This window comes from Orycteropus afer, unplaced genomic scaffold, assembly GCF_000298275.1.
Source record: "Orycteropus afer afer isolate SDZICR_OR568_19922 unplaced genomic scaffold, OryAfe1.0 scaffold00152, whole genome shotgun sequence".
Taxonomy (NCBI): Eukaryota; Metazoa; Chordata; class Mammalia; order Tubulidentata; family Orycteropodidae; genus Orycteropus; species Orycteropus afer.
This window is the reverse complement of record NW_006921739.1, coordinates 3057708-3075197: the sequence shown is the minus strand read 5'-3', so window position 1 is coordinate 3075197 and position 17490 is coordinate 3057708. Positions and strand designations below refer to the sequence as shown.

The window sequence follows — 17490 nt, the reverse complement described above, 5'->3', positions numbered from 1 at the left end:
TACTTCCATAGTGATACCACCTCGGAAACCCAAGGAGGGGTCGCTATGAGTCAGGTCTGACTTGATGGCACATAACAACAACAACATGGGCAAAATATTGGATGATGAAGGATTGGTTGATGTTCATCCATTTCAGGAGATGGCATATGATCAAGAACCAATGGTACTGAAATAAGAAGTCAAAGCTACACTGAAGGAACTGACAAAGAACAAGGCTCCAGGAATTGACAAAATACCCATTGAGATGTTTCAACAAATGGATGCCACCCTGGAGGCACTCACTTGACTATGCCAAGAGATTTGAAAGACAGCTGCCTGGCTAACTGACTGGAAGAGATCCATATTTATGCCCATTCCAAAGAAAGGTGATCCTACAGAATGTGTAAATTATCTAACAATATCATTAATATTGCATACAAGTAAAATCTTACTGAAGATAATTCAAAAATGGTTGCAGCAATATATTGACAAAGAACTTCCAGAAATGCAAGGTGGATTCACAATAGGACATGAAATGAGGGATATCATGGCTGATGTCAGATGGATCTTGGTTGAAAGAAAAGAATACCAGAAAGATGTTTACTTGTGTTTTATTGACTATGCAAAAGCATTCAATTGCATGTGGATCATGAAAAATTATGGATAATGTTGAGAAGAATGGGAATTCCAGAATACGTAAGTGTGCTCATGAGGAACCTGTACATAGACCAGGAGGCTGTCGTTTGAACAGAACAAGGGGATACTGCTTGGTTTAAAATCAGGAAGGGAGTGCATCAGGATTGTATCTTTTCACCATACTTATTCAATCTGTATGCTAAGAAAATAATCTGAGCTGGTCTATATGAAGAAGAACATGGCATCAGGATTTGCGAAGTCATTAACAACCTGAGATATGCATACAACACAACTTTGCTTGCCGAAAGTGAGGATGACTTGAAGCACTTACTCGTGAAGATTAAAGACTGCAATCTGCAGTATAGATTACACCTCAACATATAGAAAATGAAAATCTTTACAATTGGCCCAGTAGCCAGCATCATGATAAATGGAGAAAAGATTGAAGTTGTCAAAAATTTCATATTACTTGGTGTCACAATCAACACCAATGGAAGCAGCACCGAAGACATGAGATGACATATTGCACTGGGCAAATCTACTGTGAAAGACCTTTTTCAAGTGCTGAAGAGCAAAGATATCTCTTTAAAGACTAAGTTGCACCTTCCTAAGCAATGTATTTTCAATCACTACATATGCATGTTGTGGTAGTCAAAGTTGTATGTCAACTTGGTGGGGCCTGGCTGAATGGCTGGACAACTAGTGGTAGTTATTCCCCATGAAGAAACTGGCAACAACTCTGTGATAGGATCTATCACAAGCAGCTGAGTAGCTGCTTTGGGTATGTGGTCTGCTTCCTGTATGTAAGAAGCAGCTTTGGGAATGGTCTCTAGCTTATGGCACTCTTGAACCCTGCCTGTAGCCATGTCATTGTTCAGCAGCCTGCCATGCTGTTTTGTCCTTGGGACTTTCAATGGACTTGAATTAATGGCCTGCCATGTGGTTTGGTAACATTGGGGCTGTGCCTTTTTACTTGTCAACCTTGGGCTTGTCAGCCTCAGCAGCCAGCAGCTGAGTGAAGAAGAGCCTTCAGCTTCAATGGGCCAGGAGCAGGAGGTAGAGCTGAAGCCCAGCACCTAGAGCCTGGCACTTTGAACTCAGACTTAAAGCCTCCAAACTGTAACTCTTTCTTCAAGCCATCCCATTTGTGGTATATTTCTGTCAGAGCAGTATTAGGTAACCAGAACACATGTGAAAGCTGGATAGTGAACAAGGAAGACTGAAGAAGTTAATGTTTTTGAGCTTTGGTGTTGGCAAAGAATACAGAGAATGCCACACACTGCTAGAAGAACTAACAGATCTATCCCAGAAGAAGTGCAGCCAGAATGTTCCTTGGAAGTGACAATGGCCAGACTTCATCTCACCTACTTTGGCCATGTTGTCAGAAGGGACCACTCCCTGGAGAAGGATATTGTGCTTGGTAAAGTGGAGGGACAACAAAAAAGGGGAAGGCCATCAATGGGATGGATTGACACAGTGGCTGCAAGATGCTTTCAGGTGTAACAAGGATTGTGAGGCTGGCACAGGACTGAACAGTGTTTCATTCTGTTGTACATAGGGTCGCTATGAGTCGGAGTAAACTCAACAGCACCTACCAACAACATACTCCCCCTATGGTTAAGTTATTTGCTCAAAGCCACATAACTATCAAGTGGTATAGCCAGGATCCTAACCCAGATATGATTTCAAAGTCTGAGCTCTTAACAATTTACCTTTGTGAGTAAATTGTGGAGAATATTCAGTACCATGCTAAATAGTTTGTATTTTATCCTGTAGACATCATGAAGGAATCCAAGACATTTAAGTAGTAAAGTATGTTAGGTGGTTCATGTTTTAAAAAAGTTATTTAGATGGAGGATGACTTAGGGAATAAATTGAAGGAAGGAAAATGAATTAGAAAAATCTAGGCAAGAAGTGATAAAGATCTGAAATAGGACATTCAGTTACTCAGCAAATATTTATTTAATGTTATGCCAACAGCCATTGTGCTACACTCTAGGGCTACAAAGATGAAAAGTCCTGATTTCCACTTTCAAGAAGCTTACACTCTAGAGAAAGATATGCAGGGAAACCTTCATAATAACCATAGGGAATAGCATATAATACTATGAGAGAACAAGGTTAGGGGAATCAGGTTATTTATGCTTTGCAGAGAAGGTAGAACTTGAGCTGACATGATGAATGAGTGGAAATTTGTAAAACAGAGAAGAGGGATGTAATGCATTGAGGCAAGAGAAACTTGTGAAGGGATAGAGTACAATATTTAGGACATATTTATACTACACATTTATTTATTATTTAAAAATATACTATTTATCTGAAATTCAAATTTAACTGGATGTCCTGATATTTTTCTCACATCCTACCTGTCTACTACAAACATATCCTTGTATATAGCAGATCTTTCCTCTTTCCTTTCTGTCTCCATAAAAGTATTCCTCCTCCTGTTCAATCTGCACTTTTTTTTTTTTTTTGCATCAAATGTTCTCCTGACTCCTGAATGACCTCCTGCCATCCATTATCACCTTTATCCTGATGTTTCCTTTGACTTGAAATTTCCCCTTTGTCCTGAAATACTTTCCCTCTGCCAATGCTGTAATTTAGACCTTCATTATTTTTCACTTGGATTAGCACCACAGCCCTCCAACTGTTCTTCTTGCTTATAGTCTGGCATTTCTTCAAATCTACCTCCATGTTGTTAATGGAATAATTTTCTTAAAGTATAGATATCATCATGTCACTTTTGTATTTAAATCCTTCAGTGATCTCTACTGTTTCCAGGTTAAGGCTTGCACTTCTTTACTTTCCATACAGTGTTCTTTATGATCTAATTCTCTCTGTTTAACTCTATAACCACATCTACCACCACTCTTCTAAAAACATCATTTACTTCAGCCAAACTGCTTAAAGTACCAAACAATGCTATGCTTGTTCCAATCTCAGTTTCATGTATACTCTTCTCTTTATCTGGTTATCTCTCTACCTTCCTGTGACTTTCTTCATTTAGCTGATGCTTAACTAACACATTGTATATCATGTTTTACAAGAAATTTTCCTTATCCTCTCAAATCTAATTGAGATATCCCTTCTAGGAAAACAAAATTTCTATCAAGCATTTATCTCCTATATTATAATTATTGATTTTTTAAATCTATCTCTGTCCTAGGCTTAATACTTTTTGAGAGAAGAGACCATGTCTATTTAAAATTTTGTATCCAAAATAACCAAAATAATACCCACAGCACATAATAGGAACTCAGTAAATGTTGATTGAGTTGATGATGGATTTAATGATTGTGTTTAAAGGTATTTTAGAAGTGAAAATAATACAACTTGGTAACTGATTAAGGTGATGGAAGACAGGGAAGTCAAGGATGAATCAGACTTCCGAGTTGGGTGATGGCTTAGGTCTGTAGCTGAAACGGGGAACTCAGGAGGTTTGGAGCAGATTTGGAGGATGGGGAAGATAATATATTTGATTCCAGATACATTTAGTTTGAGGCATCTGTTTGAAATCTAGCTAGAAATAATCAACAGCTAGTAATAAATCAACCAGAAAAGTGGAAATTGTAGCATGAACAGAAGGAGAGAGAAAGAGTGTTTAGAGAATAGAGGATTCCTCCTGTCTAGTTTAGCCCTTCACTGAGGATACTTAGAAAACGATACTAAAGTGATACTTAGGAATTTGAACATGATAAACATGATATACATAAAAACCATTCATCTCCCCATTAATTCAATAATTCATTTATTCAGTATTTATTGAGTTTCTTCTACGCATTAGGCCAAGTACTAATTGGGGGCTTATAAAGATTTCTGAGTTGTGATCTCTCTCCTTGATGAGTTTACAGATTAGTGAAATAAAAAAGAAAAAAATAATAATAATAATCAGAAAGTATTATAAGAAGTGCTACATAATGGAGTTGCTGAAGTCCTATGAGAGCCTAGACAACTGAACAACAGATTCTGTGTTGGGAAGAATTTCCTGGGAGGAAAATATTATTAAGCTCCACATTTTTAAGTATATGTTATCATACTCGGTGAAGAACTTCCAAAATTCTTTTTCCTATGGAGATTTTAATTCTTTTGAAGTTTTGTCAAGGAACTGAGAAAAGCCTACTGAGCTCTTTAATATTATTCCAATTGTTGTTTGTTATTAGATACTGTTGAGTTGGCTCTGACTCATAGCAACCTTATGGACAACAGAACAAACAGAAGGGTCTTACACCATCCTCACAATCCTTGCTATACTTTGGCCCATATTAAGATACTGATGTTAATAATAAGATTTTTAGGATAAAGATCTTTAAAATTAAAAATTTCCTTCTTTCTGCCCCTTGGTCTTAAAATTAGAATGTTAAGAGTGAGACAAAAAGCCTGAAAATTAGACATTTTTGTGAATCTCCATAATTGAATTTCCAGTAGTTAATAATGGCTTTGTGGATTACTTTATCTAAATGTATTCAATAAATATGGGCTTGTAGACTCAGTAGCAGCATCATGACACTAATTGGTTTTACACACATCACTGAATTTTAAAACAATATCTTAGAAGGAATGCTTTTATCAAAAGCACCTGAAAATTTGAAAGTATAATGGAGGAAAATATGACTTTATGTTTTTATGAGTGGAGAAGGAACTATTTTTAGCTTTTTCCTTGGTTTTCCCATTTTGCTTTGAAACTATTTCTATAAACAGAGGGGGAAAACAAAACCAAACATAATGAACTTATTAACTTGATATGTTTCTTTAGCTGTTTACACCGAATAATAGAAGCAACTTCAAACTTCCTTCAGTTTCATACACATGTCTTCTTTGTATATGAAATGAGAATAGTATAAATTATTATAACTCTGTTGTGGTGGTCATCAAGAAAATCATGTGCACTCTATTTACAATACACAGTTACCCTATGCAAACAAATCAGTTTCTCTCCTGACCAACTTAGCACGGATCTAAAGAAGTCTTTCATTTTCTGTTTTCAGCCTGTTGACTCAAAGCTTCAGTCTAGGACTGGAGACTTGTGTTAATTATGATTCTCTTTGAGTTTTGGGTTATGTATGTGTATATATTTGTGTATATAGATACAAAACATACTCCAGTAAGCCTTCTGAGAGCTATCCAATTTGGCACTCTGCTTCCAAACATCCCATAACATTAGCAAAACCACATCCTTTGCTGCTTATTACAGAAAGTAAGAACACTCGATAAATATTCTGTGTTCTCCTGTAAACAAAGGAATAAATTTATTTGTTGCTATTTAGATTTGTGTTATATTTTGGCTATGGAATTAGGGATATGTTATAACAGGCCATTATTCCTCTTGTATAGTAGCCCTGATAAATCTTCAGAGAAAGGCTGCTATTTGTGAGATTATAGTGCAAAATATATGGAAATAGTTTTTGCACTGAATTTGTACAATAAGTAATGCATTTGTCTGGATACCAGCTGCCATTGAGTTGATTCTGACTCATGAGACCCCATGTGTATCAGAGTACATGTGCTTCACAGGGCGTTCAGTGACTGACTTTCAGAAGTAGATCACCAAGACTTTTTTCTGAGGTGCCTCTGGGTGAACCTGAACCACCAAACTCTTGGTTAGCAGCTGAACACTTAAGCTGTTTGCACCATCCAGGAACTTCCTTTTCTCTGTATAGAAGTGAGCTAACTTGGGAAGAAGAAGATGAATAACCCTAAACCATTGTCTAAAAATCATATAAATTAAACTCATATAATGTAATCATACCACATAGTCTTCAGTGACTTGCACCTTCCACTGCAAATTATTTTTTAAAATTTCATCTAGGATGATGCATGTAATTATTGCTTGTTCATTTTCATTGTGATATATTAATCTACTATACTGATATAATTTGTTTTAAATCAGTACTATAGTTGGTAACCACCACTCATCTATCAGTTTGTCACACTGGTGGATTGCATGTTGCTGTGAGGCTGGAGGCTATGTGTTCTGGTTACCTAGTGCTACTCTGACAGGAATATAACACAAATGGGATGGCCTTAACAAACATGAGTTTATTCTCTTACAGTTCAGGAGGGTACAAGTCCTAGTTCAAACCTCTAGGGGCTGGGTGAAAGCCCCTCAGTCTTGGGCTTCAGCTCTGCCTCCAGCTCCCAGCCCATTGAAGCTAGAGGCATCTCTTCACTCAGGCAGCTACTGGCTGCTGAGGCTGACAAACTCAAAGTTGACAAATAAAATGGCATGCTCCTGATGTTACCATGGCAGGCATTAATTCAAATCCATTGTAAGTCCCAAGGTTGGCAGAGCACAGCAGGCTGCTGAACAATGACACGGCTACATGCAGGGTCCAAGTGTGCTACAAGCTAGAGGCTATCCTCAAGCCTTCTCCTTATATACAGGAAACAGACCACATCCCAAAGCAACTACTCAGCTGCTTGGTAGATCCCACCATGGAGGTGATTGCCACTCTCATCATGGGGAATAACCACCAGCAGCTGCCCAGCCACTCAACCAGGCCTAGCCAAGTTGACACACAAACATAACTACCACACTATGCCACCAGTATTTCTATACCAGCAGGGTTACCCATGATGGACAGGTTTCAGTGGAGCTTCCAGACTAAGATAGACTCAGAAGAAGAAAGGGGCCATCCACTTCTCAAAGAATTGGCCAGTGAAATTCTTATGAATAGCAGTGAAACAGTGTCTGATACACTACTGGAAAATTTTATGAATAGCCCTGGAACTTTGTCCAATATAGTGCCAAAAGATGAGCCCCTCAGCTTGGAAGGCACACAAAATACAATTGGTGAAGAGCTGCCTCCTGAAAATAGAGTCAATATTAATGATGTGAAGGAAGTAAAGCTTTTGGGACCTCCATATGCTGAGGTAGCATGATGTAAAATGGTAAGAAACAGATACAAATATCCATTAATAATTGGAACATGGAATGTACAAGATATGAATCTAGTAAAATTGGAAGTTGTCAAAAATGAGATGGAATGCATAAAAATCTATATCTTAGGCATTAGTGAGCTTCAATGGACTGGTTTTGGCCATTTTGGATCAGACAGTCATGTGATCTACTATGCTGGGAATGGTAAATTGAAGAGGAATGGTGTGGCATTTATGGTCACAAACGATATCTCAAAATCTCTCCTGAGTACAATCCGTCAGTGATAGGAAAATGTCCATATGCCTACAAGGAAGGCCAGTTAATGTTACTACTATTAAAATTTATGCACCAACCACCAAAGACAAAGAAATTGAATATTTTTACCAACTTCTGCAGTTTGAAATTGACCAAGATGTGTTGATTATTACTGATGATTGGAATGAGAAAGCTGGAAAAAAGAAGAATCACCAGTAGTTGGAAAATATGGCCTTGGTGATAGAAATGACACTGGAGATTGCATGATAGAAGTTTGCAAGACTGATGACTTATTATATGAACTTGTATATGAGGAATTGATGGTCTGTTCCACTGTCAGCTCCTGGCCTTCTTTTGGCTGAAGATATTGAGCTTCTCCATCACCTCTTTCCACAGATGTAGTCAATCTCATTCCTGTCTTATTTGTACCCATTCCAAAGAAAGGTGATCCCATAGAATGTAAATTTTCAAACAATATCATTTACATAACATGCAAGTAAAATTTTGCTAAAGATTGTTCAAAATTGTTTGCAGTAATATTGATAGGGAACTTCCAGAAATGCAAGCTGGATTCAGAAGAGGAAGTGCAATAAGGGATATCATTGCTGATGTCAGATAGATCTTGGCTGAAAGAGAGAAATACCAGAAAGATGTTTACTTATGTTTCATTGACTATTCTAAGGTATTCAACTCTGTGGATCATAATAGATTACAGATAACATTGAGAAGAATGGGAATTCCAGAATACTTAGTTGTGCTCATGAGTAACCTGCATATAGACCAGGAGGCAGTCTTTCAAACAGAACAAGGGGATACTGTGTTCAAAATTAGGAAAGTAGTGCATCAGAGTTGTATCCTTTCACAATACTTATTCAGTCTGTATGCTGAGCAAATAATCCAAGAAGCGAGAGTATGTGAAGAAGAGTGTGGCATCAGGATTGGAGGAAGACTCATTAACAACCTGCGATACACAGATGACACAACTTTGCTTGCTTAAAATGAAGATGACTTGAGGCCCTTACTAATGAAGATTAAAGACTGCAGTCATCAGTGGATTACCCTCAACACAAAGAAAATGAAACTCCTCACAACTTGACCAATAAGCAGCATCTGATAAATGGAGAGAAGATTGAAGTTGTTAAAGGTTTCATATTACTTGGTTTTCACAATCAACACCAATGGGAGCAGCAGTCAACAAATCAAATGACATATTGCACTGGGCAAATCTGCTGCACAAGACCTCTTTAAAGTGCTGAAGAGCAAAGATGTCTCTTTGAAGAATAAGGTGTGTCTAACCCAAGCCATGGGAGCTCTGGTAGCATAGTGGCTAAGACACTTGCCTGCTAACCAGACAGCTGGCGGTTCAAACCCATCAGCCACTCCTCGGAAGGAAGGTTGGGCAATCCTACTTCCGTAGTGATACTGCCTCGGAAACCCAAGGAGGGGTCGCTATGAGTCGGGGCCGACTCGACGGCACATAACAACAACAACAACAACCCAAGCCATGGTGTTTTCAATTGCTTCATATACATGTGAAAGCGGGACAAGAATAAGGAAGACCTAAGAAGAGTTGATGCTTTTGAGTTGCAGTATTGGTGAAGAATACTGAAAGTACCACAAACTGCCAAGAGAACTAACAAATCCGTCCTGGAAGAAGTGCAGCCAGAATGCTCCTTGGAAGCTAGAATGGCCAGACTTCATGTCATCTACTTTGGTCATGTTGTCAGAAGGGACCATTCCCTAGAGAAGAATATCATGCTTGGTAAAGTGGAGGGTCAGCGCAAAAGGGGAAGGCCCTCAACAAGATGGATTGATACAGTGGCTGCCACAATAGGCTCAGGTATAGCAAAGTATTGTGAGGCTGGCGCAGGACTGGGCAGTGTTTCTTTCTGTTGTATATAGGGTCGCTATGAGTCAGAGCCAACTCAATTGCACCTAACTACAACAACAACACAGGTGGTAAAAGAACACTGATGGTGCAGTAGCAAAAGATTGATAGTTTGAACCCACAAGTCAGACTGGGAGAAAGATAAGTCAGTCTGCTTCCACAAAGATTTACATTCTTGTAAACCCAATGGAGTTAGTTCTACTCCGTCCTATAGAATTCCTGTGACCTGTAACCGACTCAATGGCAATGCTTTTGGTTTCAGTTTTGAGTACTGTTGGTAAACACTTATGGCCTTTTCTGTGGTTAGTTTTCATGAAGGTTCAATGTGTGCTTTTAGAAACTTTGTACACTAATCAAGATCCAAGAAGGCAGACTTGGAATATACATTATCCAAATCCTGAATAACAATGACTAGAGAAAATAAGTGAAGCATTTATAGATGACAATCCTGGAACCCAGGGCTTCAAAGGCAAGGATAAAGAAGTAGATAAAATACCAAGAGAAGAGACTGAAGAAAAACAGTGAACAAGAAACACTAAACTGCCAATAGGCCCAGTGTAGCCATTTTGAACTATTGCAAGCAGGAACCAGGTAACCGATACTATTTGCCCAGGACTGCATCAGCAACCATATCGGTAACCAGAGAGGTGTGACTTCCATCCCTTACCTAGTACAACTCCCGGCAACTAGAGGCTTGTACTCTTCATCCCCCACCTACTCGATAGCCGGTCAAACCTTCCCCACTACCATTCCTATTCTGTTGTTTTTTTTTTTAAATCTTTCTTCTTAGTTCTTCCCTCTCTCCCCTTTTTTTCTTTCCTTTTTTTCATCCTCTTCTCTTGCACTATTTCCTTTTCTTTTTTCTTGATCCCACAGAATGTGTACCCTTCCCCCAAATGCCCACATGCTTTGCAACACCTACCCCTACCCCTCCCTGGTCAGAGGTACATGCTCCCACAGAGCTGTGTTTGGCAGCTAGCACCTTCACCAGTACTATGCTGACTTTTTTCTTTTTCTTTTTTTAAATAATTTTGTTGTCTTTGTCTTTTTTCTTCCTTCTTTCTTCTCAGTTGTCCACTCACCCCGTTCCTTGCTTTTCTTTTCTTTTTTTGTTCTTCTTCCTCTCTCTTATTTTTTTCAGTCCTGCAGAGAGAGCAGTTGTCTGATCCCCACTCTGCTCTCAGTGGTGCTAACCCCTGACCCTCTGTATTCAGCAGTGCACATTTCCTCAGAGCAAACACCACATTTCTGCCATAGCCATGGTTGGCATCTCATACTTGCCCAGTATTGTACTGCATTTAGGTGCGTTTATTTATCTTTTTCTTCTTTTCTTTATTTTTAGGCTTTCCCTCGCCTTTTTTTTTTTTTTTTTTTTAACTTTTGGTTCCACATCCCTCCCCTTTTCCCTATCTTTCCAAAGCAGTTGGAAGCCAGCAAACCTACCCACCCATTGGGAGAGTTCCACCACCCATTCTGGCACCACTGGATTGATGATATAGATGGTGGCCAAAATCTACCCATCCAGTCCTCACCTGCTCTGTGTCATCAGTGGCCAGAGATTTGTGCCCATGCTCCTACCTGCTATTGAATCCACTTGGAGACACTTGGTGAATGCGGCCAAACTAGCAACCAGAGTAACTCTCCTGCCTGCTCATCAGCTTTCATATCATATGAGGCAATTGAAAATACCACGGTTAGGCATTAAAAGAATAATAAAAAACCTGATTCTTAAAGAGATTTACTTACAACTTTACTGGCACATTCCATAGTTAGAAGAGCAAAAGTGAATAAGAAAAAGTTTCCATGTTGAATAGGTGTTGTGGGGTGCTTTTTGCAATAACACACTGCCGTCAAGTCAGATCTGACTCATAGTGACTCCTTGGGTTTCCGAGGCAGTATCTCTTTGAAGGTAGATTGCCCAATCTTCCTTCTGAGGAGTGACTGGTGGGTTTGAACCTCCAGCCTTCTGGTTAGCAGATGTTTTTTGTTTTTACAGTTACTTTGAACATGTTTTCATTCAAGGAAGAATTTTTACAACATGCATTTTGATTAACAAAATATTTCTTTTATTTGTGAAATTCCTACTCAAAGTCAGACTGTCGTTTTCTTCTGCAAATTGCCCTCTCTCTTTTTAAAATTGTATTTATTTTTGTTGTTGTTGTTTAGATGATAGACAGCAAAACACCATACAATTCCACAATTTCTACATGTGCAATTCAGTGACATTGATTACATTCTTCGAGTTGTTCAACTGTTCTTATCTTCCTTTTCTGAGCTGTTCCTTTCCCAAAATATAAACTCACTGCCCCCTAAGGTTCCTATTTCATCATTGGAGTTGCTGTTGTCAATTTGATCTCATATAGATAGTTCTTAAAACCATGTCCCATGGTTTCTTGGGACAACCCAGTTAATTGGTCTAGTAACATTTTTAATGCTTCTGTTCTACCTCCTAGTACATTGCATAGTGCCTGGAGTTTTAAAAACTTGCAAGTAGCCATCTAATGCACAGCAAGTGGTCTCTATTTATCTGGAGCAATAGTGGAAGAAGCAGTGTCAGGAATGAGAGGGGATGTGCAATGTGTTACTAATTGCCTCTATGAACAACTGCCTCCTTTGCCATGAGACCAGAAGAACTGAATGGTGCCTGGCTACAATTAATGAACACTGTGATCAAAAAAACTATAGAAGAATCCTGATTAAAAAGGGGGAAATTCAGAAGAGAATTTCAAATTTTCATGGACTCTATACTTTCTGGAGCCATGAAGGGTAGATGAACCCCTGAAACTACTGCCCTGAGGTAGTTGGTCCTGTTCATTGGATGCGCAGTCTTTAAACTTTAAACCAAAACTATCTCCTGAAGTCTTCTTAAAGCCAAGCAATAGTTTAGCTTAACTACTAAAAAATGTCTTCCTTTAGCATTATTCCCTTCTCTTTTTATCAGCTTATACCAACGAGAGAAATAGATATGATGTAAAGTGAAGAACATTTAGTACAAATAATGTGTTCCAGACTCTCAGAGTCTCTTAAACAAATGTTAAAACACTGTATCTTCTCTCCATCTGTTTTCACACTTTGTGGTCACTTTAATTTGTGTTTATTGCACTATTACCAGATTAATCATTGAACACATTCCTTTAAATTTAGAAGTGCTTTTTCTGAAAAGGTTTCAAAAGATTGAAACATTAGCTACTAAGCAGATTTTTTGAAAATTAAGTAACATACTTTGAAAAAGTAAATAAATCCTGTGCTTCCCAAATTTTCGAATATTCTGACGTGTTCTGCTAATCTACCCTTCCATCCCATTTTTATAAGTTCCTAAGGTATTTGACTGCTAACCAGAAGGCTGGCAGTTAAAAACCTCCAGCTACTCCTCAGAAGGAAGACTGGGCAATCTACTTCTGTAGAGATACCGCCTCAGAAACTCAAGGAGGGGTCGTTATGAATCAGAACCAACTTGATGGCAGTGAATTTGGTTTGGTTTTAGAATGGGAAATGAAGAGTACCAAAAAGTCTTGCTCATATCCTCCTCTACATTGTCTCTAGTGATCCTAAAACAAGAAGAGAAAGTTCATTTATTAATTAATGCTGATTAATACTGCTTGATAAAAATGTTAATTTAAATAAAATGTTTATTATCTGTACTTATATTGCTTTTATAGGGACTTATTGGAAATAGAGGACCTCCGGGACCTCCTGGCCTCAAAGGAACTCAGGTATGGAAGAAGTAAATATACAATCAACAGTTTTCTTATTTCAAACTTTCCCTTTATACTTTTTCTGGGACTTTAATTTTTGCTTAAGGAAAACACTGCCTTAGTAGGGGAAATTTTTGACAGAGAGAATTTCAAGTTACCATTTTATATTGACTGATACTTAATGAGATTTTGAATCATTTCACAATGTTCTGAATTAGTGAAATGATTTGTGTCAATGATCTCAATGGAATGTATGAAGAATCTGAGCCTAGAGTATCCTTGCTATGTGCTAGAATTTATATTTATTATTTTTAATAATTTTATATTTGTGATAAAATAAATTATATTTTAATTAAATTGTGAATTGAACAAAATGTTTATTAATCAATAAACATTAATTCATATATTCATATTAATTCATATCATAGTATATGATCTTTATACATTGTTCAGATATTGTAATCTCAACTATTTACTTAACAGTAAAGAAATAAGTAAATGTATATGTCTATAAGAGTAAAAATATTCTGTAATTTTTTAAGTTTTCTTTTAGAATATGAACATGGTTTTTTAATTACAAACATTCTTTTCTTATTTCTTCTATATTCTTCTTCAGTCTCTACTTCAACCATGAAGTTAGTAGTCCTTAAAAGAATAAGACAGATTTTATATCTTATGATATTATAGCTGATTTAATTCTAAGAATATTGCACTTGTAAATTAGCCAAGAAGAAACTCTAGACATTAAGTCCTACTTGGGTAGGATCTGATTTAGCTTTTTATCTTCAGGGTTTAAGACAGAACTTAGAGTCAAAAATATATTTGTTAAATAAATGAAATATTAAAATGTGCCAAGAGCAAATATGTTCTCTATCAGTACTTTTTTTAATATACCAATATATGTTTATTCCTCTCTGTTATGAACTTAGTAATTGAGTTCCTCTCTGTGTCAGAGAGATATTGACCAAGAAAATAAAGATTGCCCTTAATTCATGGTTTCAGTGATTTCTAATCCTAGTTTTGTAATACTATAATCACTTTCACTTCTCTCCATTCCCAGTTTTCAAAATATATTTTTTGTCATCTACCAGTTTTAAATTAATGTCTTTCTTAAGGAGATAAGATGCCACATAAAAATAATAAAACTTTATGAGGTCATATAGTTCTAAAATATATTTTTAAAATCACAGCATGATTGTCAGCACATCTCAGAATGAATTTCAAATTTCAGCATAAGTAGAATTTCTATTTTAAGTACTTATTTTATGCGATGATATGTTCTGACTTTCTTTTAAGGGAGAAGAAGGACCAGTTGGACCGTTTGGAGAACTGGGGCCAACTGTATGTATCACATAAGTAATTTTCAACAAGTACTTTTCTTGAGAACAACTATTTTCTAAATCATTTTTAAAAAGTATGCAATTTTAAGACATAACAAGAGACAAATATTAAAACAAATTATTGCTTAGATAATATCCTCAAAATGAAAATAGGCCCATAACTGGAATTCTCCAGGGATATTTTAAATGATATTTTGCATACTCCGTATTTTTTTCAATATTCTTATGATATTAGTGATTTGTGAAAATATTTATAACATTTCTCTCAAAGTGTAACAGAAAGCTAAATAAATTATGCATTTTAGTAAATATTCTGGGAATTTCCATGTTCTAAGTGTCAGTAAAATTATAAAAAGCTAACAGATACATTTTCTGTCATCTTTTCTTCAAGTAATTTCATATGATAATATATGAATTACTGGTTTTCAAGTTCTGAAAATGATTTTTTTTTTTTACTTTTGTTGTGGTGAAAACATATACAACAAGACATTTGCCCACATAACAACTTCTCTATTTACAGCTCAGGGACAATGATGGCATTTTTCATGTTGTGCTACCACTATTGCTGTGCATTTCCAAGATATTCCACCACCATTATCATAAACTCAATGCCCTGCAAACAAAAGCTTCCTCTTTCCCCCTCCCTCCTACTTCTGGTGAATACTAATAATCTTTAATTTCTCTATATATTTTTTTTCAATCTATCTAGGAATTTATGTTCTTTTCTACATAGGGTCGCTATTAGTCGGAAATGACTCAACAACACCTAATGACAACAACAAGGAATTTAGCCTCCCCTCCACTCCCATCTCTGGTATCCAACAAAGAAAGTTTCCTTCTATGTATAAACCTTTCCTTGACTTTTTACAACTGTGGACTAATACAATATGTGTCCTTCTGTGAATGACTTATTTCACTCAGCGTAATGTCCTCCAAGTTCATCCATATTATGCAGTGTTTTGTACATTCTACATTGTTCTTTAGGGTTGCATAGTATTCCATTGTGTGTATGTACTGCAGTTTGTTTATCCATTCCTCAGTTGATGGGCACTTAGGTTGTTTCCCTCTCTTTGCTATTGTGACTAGTGCTGTCACAAACATTTGTGTTCATATGTCTGTTCTTGTCCTGCCTCCTACTTCTTTAGGGTATATACCTAGTAAGGAAATGGCTGGATCAAATGATATATCTATTTCCAACTTTTTAAGGTATTGGCATACAGATTTCCACAGTGGTCATATCATTTTACAGTCCCACCAGCTATGTATGAGTCCCAGTCTCTCCATATCCTTGCCAGTATTTGTTATTTTTTGTCTTGCTGAATTTTATTATTAATGCTGGGGTGAGATGGTATCTCATGGTTGTTTTGATTTGCATCTCTTTAATGGCTAATGATCAAGAACATTTCTTCATGTTTGTTGGCTCCTGAATATCTTCTTTGGTGAAGTGTCCATTCATATTTCTGACATTTTTCAATTCTTTGTCTTTTTGATGTTGAGGTACTAGAGTTTTATATAAATTTTAGAGATAAGTCACTCGTCCCATATGTCTTTACCAAATATTTTTTTACCATTCTGTAGGTTCTCTTTTTACTCTTTTGGAGAAGTCTTTTGATGTACATATAAATTTAATTTTTAGAAGGTCCTAATGAACTAGTTAATCTTCTACTCTTTGGGTGTCTTGAGTTATGCTTGATAGTCTAGTTATGCCATAAATTAGGACCACTAAGTTTGCCCTTATTTTTCCCTTGAGGAGCATTTTAGTTTTAGGTTTTAAGCCTTTGATCCACCTGGAGTTACTTTTTGTGTATGGTGTGAGGTATGGATCTTGTTTCATTTTTCTGCAAATGGATATCCAGTTTTGCCAGCACTGTTTGTGAAAGAGTCTTATCTCTTCTCCATTGAATGGATGTTAGCCTGTTGTCAAAGATTAGCTGACTATATGTCAGTGGATAAATTTCTGGGTTCTGAATTCTGTTCCACTGATCTATCTGTATGTTTTTGTACCAATACCAGGTTGTTTAGACAACTGTGGCTGTGTAGTAGGTTTTGAGATCTGGGAGTGTGATACTTCCTACTTTGTTCTTCTTCTTCAGCAGTGTTTTGTTTATCCAAGGTCACTTTCCTTTTCCATATAAAATTAGTGATTGGTTTTTCCATGCCTTTAAAAGTTTTTATGGAATCTGGATTAGGATTGCATTGAATGTATACACTGCTTTCAGTAGTGTTGACATTTTAACAGTGTTCAATCTTCTTATCCATGAACATGGTATGTTATTCCATTTACATAGATCCCTTACAGTTTCTTGAAGTAGTGTTTAGTTGTCATCTTTGTGTAGATCTTTTGTGTTTCTGGTAAGATTTATTCCCAATATCTTGTCTTTTTGGTAGTTATTGTAAAAGGTATTGATTTCTTTATTTCCTTTTCAGAGACCTCTTTGCTCGTGTAGAGGAATCTAACTGATTTTTGTGTGTTGATTTTGTATCCTGCTGCTATGCTAGATCTTTCAATAAGTTCCAGTAGTTTTATTGCTAAGTCTCTTGGGTTTTCTACATATAGGATCATATCATCTCCAAATAAGTATAGTTTAACTTCTTCCTTACCAATTTAGATGCCTTTGATTTCTCTTTCTTGCCTTATTGCCCTGGCTAGGACTTCCAATACAATGTTGAATAGAAGTGGAGATAAAGGGCATCCTTGTCTGGCTGCTGTTCACCAGTGGAATGGTTTCAGTCTCTCCCCATTGCAAATAAAACCCACCAGCCACTCCTCAGAAGGAAGGTTGGGCAATCTACTTCTGTAGTGATACTGCCTCAGAAACC

The 17490-nt window shown here is 36.9% G+C and overlaps 1 protein-coding gene across 1 annotated transcript in view; it reads left to right on the top strand.

Moving 5' to 3' along the window:
- COL24A1 (collagen type XXIV alpha 1 chain) overlaps positions 1-17490 on the top strand; it is a 586013-nt gene that overhangs the window by 213359 nt on the left and 355164 nt on the right. Inside the window, exons 20-21 of the mRNA XM_007946195.1 lie at positions 13295-13348; positions 14627-14671. Coding sequence (XP_007944386.1) covers positions 13295-13348; positions 14627-14671 — 99 coding nt within the window. The remainder of the gene's footprint in view (positions 1-13294; positions 13349-14626; positions 14672-17490) is intronic.